This window comes from Thamnophis sirtalis, unplaced genomic scaffold (genome assembly GCF_051295495.1).
Source record: "Thamnophis sirtalis isolate CommonGarterSnake01/CBP01778 unplaced genomic scaffold, rThaSir2_p1.2 scaffold_1, whole genome shotgun sequence".
NCBI lineage: Eukaryota > Metazoa > Chordata > Lepidosauria > Squamata > Natricidae > Thamnophis > Thamnophis sirtalis.
Window position 1 is genome coordinate 179,967,816 of NW_028261381.1, and position 9,120 is coordinate 179,976,935.

The 9,120-nt window shown below is 41.5% G+C and overlaps 1 protein-coding gene across 1 annotated transcript; it reads right to left on the reverse strand.

The window, feature by feature from the left end:
* Positions 1–749: 749 nt before the first annotated feature.
* LOC148049944 (vomeronasal type-2 receptor 26-like) lies at positions 750–7,290 on the reverse strand. The gene is made up of 4 exons (XM_087705682.1): positions 7,079–7,290; positions 6,525–6,816; positions 5,573–5,696; positions 750–1,654 (listed from the first exon to the last, which is right to left on the reverse strand). The coding sequence occupies exons 1-4, from the start codon at positions 7,288–7,290 to the stop codon at positions 750–752; spliced, it is 1,533 nt and encodes a 510-aa protein (XP_087561808.1).
* Positions 7,291–9,120: the final 1,830 nt, after the last annotated feature.

The window sequence follows — 9,120 nt, forward strand, 5'->3', positions numbered from 1 at the left end:
TTGACTCAGCCTTCCATCCTTCCGAGGTGGGTAAAATGAGGACCCAGATTGTTGGGGGCAATATGCTGACTCTCTGTAAACCGCTTAGAGAGGCCTGAAAGGCCTATGAAGCGGTATATAAGTCTACTGCTATTGCTATGGTGAAGATGGCTGTCTGATGACTAGATCAGGGAGGTTCCCTGAGGGGGTTTTCTCTGGATTATGGTGTTTTCAACTTACTAACAAAAGGAACAGGCATTCCTTCCTTTTATTATGACTCTCCTGCATTAGGGAGACTGCTAGAATCACCCCACATGACCTTCCATACAGCAGAGGTATGCAGGAAGCCTCGGGAGCTGTGCTTTGAAGCAGTCAGAGCGCCGCTCACTTCATTGTTGGAAAATCAGCCATTTTGGAATTTGTTTTTCAAATGGACACTAAGTCAAAACTTTCATTTCTTAATCGCTTTCTGGAATTATTATTAGCTAAAAGAAACTCTTTTAAAGTCACAGCCTAGTGATTCTTTTTGAGTCTATCATATTTTTGAGATTTCTTTATTGTTAAACAAGGAAGAGGTTTTCTGGAGGCCAGACAAAATAAGGAAGTATAAAATAAAAAGGCTGAGTGATTGTTGTTGACCACAGCTATATTACAGCACTTGATAGAAACATTTTAATGGAAAAATTCATCCTCCATGTTATCATATTTTAGAAATTTTTCACATTCTAAATATGCCTCAAAAACATAAATGAGGCCAACTGTTGCATTAGTTAGAAATTCTTGTTCCTTACTATATTTTCTCTACAATTTAGATCCGGCCTCAGTAGAATAATGTAGCATTTTGGGAAAAAGATACAAGCCAAGAGAGCAGCCCCAGATGCCAAAATGGAGAAGATCTCCACAGCCACCATGGACTTCCCTTTGGTGCTCAGGTAGGTGGGGAGGAAAGTGATCCAAACACTGCAAAAGACCAGCATGCTAAAAGTAATGAATTTGGCTTCATTAAAACTGTCAGGCAATTTCCTAGCTAAAAATGCCACTGTGAAACTGATGAAAGCCAAAAAACCTAGGTAGGCGAGGACAATGTAGAACATTAAAGCTGAGCCTTCCTTGCATTCCAAGATGATTTCTCCAAATAGGGAGTTGAAGTCCAAGTTAGGAAAAGGGGGAGAGGTTCCCAGCCAGGTGGCACAAAGAACTGCTTGAATCAGGGGACAAGCTAAGACAATGGAGTTGGTCAGTGGTTTTCCTAAGAGTTTCCTTGTCCTGTTCCCTGGCTTGGTGGCCATGAAAGCCAGAACCACCATGACAGTTTTTGCCAACACAGAGGAAACTGCAAGGGAAAAGAGAATTGCAAAGGCAGATTGTTGGAAGAGACAGGTGACCTTCCCTGGTTGACCAATGAAGAGGAAGGAACAGAGGAAGCAAAGCAATAGGGAGACCAGGAGGATGTAAGTGAGGTCTCGGTTGTTGGCCTTGACAATTGGTGTGTCATGGTGTTTATAGAAAATCACCAGGACTGCAGATGTGATCACTGAGAGAAAAAGAGCAAGAAAAACTAAGATGTATCCCAGGGTGTCTTGATAGGCAAGGAAGTGGACCTTCTTGGCAATGCATTGGTCCTTGTCCTTGTTGGGAAATTGGTCTTCTGGGCAGGATTCACAGTGAGCTGCATCTGAAATCAAAAATCTTTGTCTAAGGATTTATTCAGCAACTACCATGCACATTATCCGCCCCCCCCCCCCCGCATAAATGATATGAGTGTTGCCTTTCTCTTAATGACCTACCCACAAAGGGAGTGATGAAAGAATCCACTGAGCAATTTATTGGGCATCAAAAAGAGCAAATCATCCTTTCTTTATGATGATCCTGGAGATAGATTAGCCAGAGACAAGGATTCCTTCAGTACCAACTATCCATCCACTGCATTTCCATGAATAATGTGGGTTTTAGTTTGAGATTACTGCCTGTTTTTCCCCTCACTTTATAATGGAACCCACAGAAGAAGAACAAATCTGTTATCCAGGAATGCTGTTGTTTTGTTTATGTGTACATTACCCCTGCCTTAACCTCTTTGCTTTGTAAACTGAAGATTTGTAATCTTCAAATGTGTTCATTCAGATGTTTTTGATCCCTCCTGCTCTATCAAAGGGACATAGATTGTTGAATGTCCTCTTTCCCTGGCAGGTCTATTTCCTCAGAGGTTGGTAGTGTTGAGGAAAGAGCATATTCTGAATAATAAAAATTAAAGTGTGGACTATACACTCCACTTCCTCAGGAAAAGATTGGAAGTTGGTTTCCCAATTGGATGTGAAAGGTGGGCCAGGAAAGGTGGTCTCTGTGGTCAGGGGAGTTTAGATCTCTGTTGTGGCCCAGCAGGAGCTGTTGGAGCTACCACCAGACTCCGACAGTGAGGGGCCCTATGAGTCGGCTCTGGAAGATGTGGAGGACCCTGGACAGGGTTCCGACTCTGAGAAGGGTGCAGAGAGGCTGGTTGGCCATCAGGAGGTGCCTGAACCTTGGACCAGTTGGGAGGAGACAAGGGAGAGTGATCTGGATGCCAGCAGTGAGTTGTTCCTGGATGCCTGGCACCAAAGAGCTAATAGGCATCAGGAACAGTTGCGCAAGTACAGGAGGTAATTGCACCCAGCCGGTGGTCATTAGGCTCCTCTCCAGACTATAAAAAGAGGGGCACACGCCCCTCTTGCAGAAGTCAACACATTGACTAAAAGTTGGAGAACTTTGGTAACTAGATTGGCAGGCTGGATTGCTGCCAAGGTTTGTCTGAGTTGCTGCCAAGGTCCTTATCTGTTTGTTATGCTTGGCTTTCAGCCACCAAGGTTTTGGTTTCTTGCTATTAAAGTATATTCCAGTTATGCTTGTCTCGGCATTCGTTACTGGATGGAGGAGCAGGTCAGAACAGATCTCTAAACTGAAAGTTCTACTGAAAAGTGTGAGTGCCTGTCAATCTTATCAAAAATGATACAATAAAAATATATATATTGATTTAATGAATGTCTTCCTTGATTATGGAAGATGAACATTTGAAGTCTGCTCTACCTGTCTGATTAGAAAAGGTCCCTTCTGGACAAGCATCACATTGGTAGCAGCAAACCGGCTGGCCCTCTGGAACTCTTCTCCTCTCTCCTGCATGGCACCTCTTCATGCCACACCTGGAAAAGGGCACCTTCTGAAAGGGAAAAGAGAAATACTTGAGATGACCTAAGCAATGAACCTGCTGAATCCATTCTTTTCCCTTTCCTATTTCCCTTCCTTATTCCTACTTCTATGATCAGAATCTTTTCTAAAGACATTGCCACTGTCTATCAGAAATCAGGAACAGTCCTGGGATAACCAGGCCAGGGGCATTCCTGACACACCCATAGATGTGGGAGATTGGATGGGGAGTCTCTGCCTGCACAGGAAGGCTTGTGATGGGATGAGAGGATTTCTAAAAGAAAGAACTGTGATGATACAACAATGGTCCATGGAAATAATTGTTGCTGGCTGTAATTGAATCCTATGTTTCAAGGAAACAGTGTTCCCAAGCCTAAACCTTTGTGGAATGACATTCATCAGAGCTTAAATGTGTTACATGCATAGGAGATTTTTCACCAAACGACTGCCATAAATTCTGACTCAATTGATAATTTTTCAAGTTAGGAAGATGTTTTGCATCTCAAGAAGAGAATGAATCTTTCCCCGAACTTACAACATTTCCTTTCAGCTCACCTTGGTGGCCCAGATGATTCCATCAGATTTAATGGTGAAATTCTGACCTGGGGGAGCCTCAGGATTTACATGCCCAACTCTTATGGGGACAAAGGATCTATTGGGGAAGAGAACCCAGTTGAGAAGATCATAACGAGCAGATACCAGTCCATCTTCTGAGAAGGAGACTTCATCTCCAACACTGTTGTTGAACTGGATGGTCCTCAAATAGGCAAGAATCTGAAAGAAAGGAGACTTTCAGAAATTGGAGTATTTGGGCTTTTCTATTTCAATACTGTGATTCTGTTTCTATGACAACCACCAGACAGAGCTACAAATGAGACATCATGGCTTCTATCATAACATGATGGCCATCTTGTGAACATGGGTTTATATTTGGTAAATTAGTTCCATCTCTTGATGGTGATCTGAGGAATTAGGTTTATGTAACTCTGAAACTAAAAGTTTCCCCTTTGTCATGGTTTCCATCTCCAATTTCACCAAAAAATAAAAAAATTAGTTCCACAATCTAAATTTAATTTTAGGCTTTTCCCCTTGTGAGGCATGGCCACATAGACTTTCAAATAGTTACTTGGCCCAAGGTTTTGTTAACTGATGAATGAATGATTGAAATGAATAAATCATTTCTATTAGAACCATGGAAAATTCCACTGGTTTTCTCCAGCTTATTGTCAAAGGCAATGACAATAAGGAGCCAGCTGGAACCAGGTTTGATCCGCTGGGCCCTGTGGAAGGAAGCATCTGACCTGGTTGGTCACTTTACTATTCAGAGAGGTCCAACTTTTTAGCCTTTTATGCAGGGAATCCTGATGAATTTCAGACCAGGAACCCATCAGGATCACTTTGAATCTTGCTCTGTGCTGTGGTTGTCATAGAAACAGAATCACAGTATTGGAAGGGACATTGGAGGTCTTCTAGTCCAACCCCCTTCTCAAGCAACAGACCCTCTACAGTTTTAGACAAGTGGCAATCCTGCCTCTTCTTCAATGATTCCAGCAATGGGGCACCCATGACTTCTAAATGTAAACTGTTCATTAAGAAAGTTCCCCTTAGTTCTACGTTGCTTCTTTCCTTGGTTAATTTCCATCCATTGTTAATCTGAAGCTCTTTTCACACAGCAAGCTGAGTAGCACAACAAATGGTAAACTTAAGAAAAAGGGCAGGGTCTCAGATGAATTGCTATGAGAGTATGAAGACATTTAATCAGGAGCAGAAGAAATTCATATGGGGAGCTTCTGAACTAAGCGGACTGAGTCAAAAGCCACAGAAATTACCTGCCATGACTGGATGTCTGAGATCCTCTTTCCAAGCCTCATTGGTCGGACTCTGGATCCATGCATTGCATGTAAAGCATGTGCCAGAGCATAAATGGCATTGTAGATATTGTAACTTTCACCTGTCATGCTTGTTTCAAAAGTGTAATTGGGCAGATTCTGCAGATTCTCCTTTCCCGTACATTGTTTTTCCCCCTTTGGAGGGATCTTTCCTGATTTATGGATCTTGCAGCCAAAGACTCTTTCCCACCATTGAGGGAGAAAGACATCTCCTTGGGGGTTCAAGGGGTCTAAAGACAGGAGGAACTTGCTGAATTTAGAGACATCCCCAGAGTGGTCCCTAAAATGCAGGACCCCATGCAAACTCTTTATAAATTGCAATGCTTCTTCAGGTTCTTCCACGCCAATTTTCCAATGTGAAGTGAAGATATAAACTTTAATTAAGGATACTTTTCTGAGTTTTCCAAAATAATGCACCGTCATTATTACACTACTGGTAAGAATGAAGTCTCCAAACACAATAAACACTTCTGCTTTAGACCAGGTATGAAAATTGAGAATTAACTTTTTCATAATGATTTTCATACTATCCAATTTCAGCATTAGAGTGAAGGCCAGGCAGATCTCCTTCTCCTGGAGCATTGGCGTCAGAGTTGAAATGAAACATTCCCCATTGTCATCTTCAGGGGCAAAAAGCCCAACCCAGTTCCACTGGAAATGCAGGAGCAGCTGGACTAAACCCACATACTGAGGAGATTCCTTGGGATTAATCCGGAAGAAGGAAGGATAAACTCTTCTCTCTCCCTGAGAGAACTCAAAGCCAACACCCAGCTGGAGAAAAAGAGATTCTTTTTTTCAAAGACAAAGTCAAAGTTGTATGCTGACTTTAGTAGTGACCATTGTGTGGTTGATGGCCCTCGCAGTCACACTGACTCACTTTGACTGGCAAAATTAATCTTCTTTTCTTCTTAGCTATTTTTTAAAAAATATTTTATTTTGTTTGTACAAACTTCATATCTTTGCAACACATTACATTTTTTTACATATCTGTTGTGATTTTTTTTATCTATACAAGTAAACCTTTTATAACTATAGCTTTGTATATTTGTGCATTTACATTATTTCATACATTGTTTTCATTCTATATATAATAATCTATATATTCTATATATGACAATTTTTACTACATTTAAGTCATTTTGTATAATATTTATTTGGTATAGTCTATCTCATGTTTCTATCTTTTAAACATTTTCCAGTTTTGTAGTGGTCTATTGATTTGTTAATCTTTTTTCCTTTCTTTTTTGCTCTCCTTCTTAGCTGTTTTCATTGGTTGTGATACATTGGAAGACAAGAGAAGAAACCAACAACCCGATACATCAAATAAATGACACTAAAATGATGGCTACCCTTTAAGAGTCTAAAGTTCATTATATGCTCCCCAACCCCCCCAAAAACTACCTTTAGTTTCATCTTTGGCTTCTCTGTGTGCTTTTGATCTTTGTCTATTCCACACTGTATCCAAGAGAGCTCTCTTACCTGTGGGACCTTAAAGATGCTGAAGATGGAGTCCATCAGTTGTGAGGATTTGGCACTGAGACCACCAATGACCGACAGCAGGATGTCCGGATGATCACATTTGTAACCTGGAACCACTTGGCCTCCTGAGGAGAGCATGGAGAGGCTGTCTAAGGAAATAAATATCTCCCTCTGGAAATTGCCATAGATGTGGAAGCCAAGGGTGATGTTGGGGAGCAGAAGAAAATCCGTATTGACTTCGGAGACTGCAAACATCAATGCAAGGAACTGCTGGTAATAACTGGTGATGATTCTGTAGTGAGAAAAACATTGGAGAACATGACAGGAAATCTTGTGCATGGCTTCCCTCTTCATTTTTGTGGTTTATCATCTTCCTGATGAAGAGACTGAGAATTCCAACCGATTTTAAGAGCTTGGTAATTTATTGAGAAAAGCAGAACATGTGCACTAAACCAGGGCAGTACAAATATTAGAAGTATTTCTGAAAAGAAGTCCCTAAATTTAAAGCAAAGAGAATAATTATCATGCATGTTTTCCCTCCAGCTGAAACTTACCCAGCATTGAAAGGAAGATTCGGTCTATTAAAGTCTTTGACAGGAGTCTCTAAAATGCTTCCCAAGGGCAAATTCCCACCAATAATGAGATCACCAGGCCTACAGTAGCTTTTATCTAAGCCGATAAAACTCCTGCAGACACATATGGTGCGTAGCCTTTTCTCTGTAGTTGGAGCCAGGAGCCAGAAGAGCATCAGCATCAGCATCAGCATGACTCCTGCCTGTCATTCTTATCACCTTCCCTCCTAGAACAGAAATCAAGGTTTATGCAGAAACTGATTTGAAGGTTGCTTCTGAAATCTCACTGGACCTTTAGCAGAGCAGTCACCACCTGTGCTACCTGAATGGCACCAAGAGAAATTTATATCAACAATGCTTCTTCTTAGCTGTGTTTGGGGCTGTGACCATAGAGGAAAAAAAGTCATGTGAGTCTCTTCAACCCAGGAGTGAGCTCGTTCCAAGACAGCTAAAGTGACATGTTTTGCCCCCGCTTGGAGAACTCAGACATATATTTTAAAGCAGGTTTTATCTTAGAAGAGATAAATGTGTGTCAAGAAATCCACAGGGAATACCCGAAGAATTACTGTATTTCTGATAATTGCAAGGGAAAGCAATTGTTCTACCCAAGTAGCAATAGCTTCTCATACACCAGAATGAAAAAAACAGCATGTTTGTGTTTCTTGTAATGCACAGAGCAGATGGAGTCATGGTGAAGTTGTGAATTTGACCTCCATGAAACTGACCTCCTGCATACAAGATGGAGTTTGGCTTGGGCCATAGTTGGTCAGCTAGTATGAGTGCTAATGGGGGGTTTGTTGGCACATGAGAATCAGTTATACTTTTGTAACTGGGAATAACTAGTTTATTTGTCACCGCAGAGTAGCAGACGAAATTAGAAGCGGGGGGGAACAGAGAATTTGTGCATCCTGTTATGTGGTTCTCTCCTTCATCCGAAGGTGGACCAATTCAGTGTTGGTTGGTGGGAAGAGATTGAGCCCAATCCACCATCTTTCAGAGTGTATGAATAAGGCCTTCTCGGTTGACATCAGGTATCTTTCTTAGGCTGATGATATTCAGTTCTTCAGTTTTGCCCTCATGGACGAAGGCTGCTTTTACAGAGGGATAGAATCAAGACCATGCGAAGCATTAGTGCCACTTTATAATACCTTGTTAAGAAGACACTTGGAATACTGCATCCAACTTTGCTATCACATAAAAGAGATACTGGAGCTCTAGAAAGAGTGCAGAGATTAGATGGCTGGAGGCTGAAAACTAAGATGAACACATGCAGGAACTCATGTCCTAAAGGTGCTTTTCCAAGAGGCAACTGGACTTTCTGGGTTTTTCTTTGAAGACATTTGAGGCTTCTCTTATCTGAGAAGCTTCTTCAGCTCTGACTGGATGGCAGGGAATGGAAAAATATGAATCCAATGCAAGGATATAGAACCTTCCATTCTCCACCATCCAGAGTTGAAGAATCTTATTGGATGAGAAAGGAAATGTCTTCAAAGGAAAAAACCAGAAAGTTCATCTGTCTCTTGAAAAACCACGTTTGGTACAACCATGACCTGGATGACTGAGAATCTCCATAGACAAATTACAGCTTAACAAAGTTGGAAGGGACCATTTAGGTCATGTAGTCCAATCCCCCATCCAAGCAGGAGACCCTACACCATTTCTGACCATTGGCAGTTCAGTCTCTTCTAGAAAGCTTCTAGTGATGAAGCTCCCACTACTTCTGAAAGCAACTTCTCTTCCATGGGTTGATTGTTCTCACTGTCATAAAATTTATCCTTATTTCTAGGTTGAATCTCTCCTTGTTCAGTTTCCATCCATTATTCCTTGTCTGGCCTTTAGGTGCTTTGAAAAATTATTTGACCTGTCCTCTCTGTGGCAGCCCCACAAATATTGGAAGACTGCTATCATGCCTCCCCTGGTCCTTCTCTTCACTTGATTAGCCACGTTAAGTTCCTGCAATCGTTCAATGTATGTTTTAGCCTCCAGTTGCCTAATAATCTTGGTTGCTCTTTTCTGCAATCTTT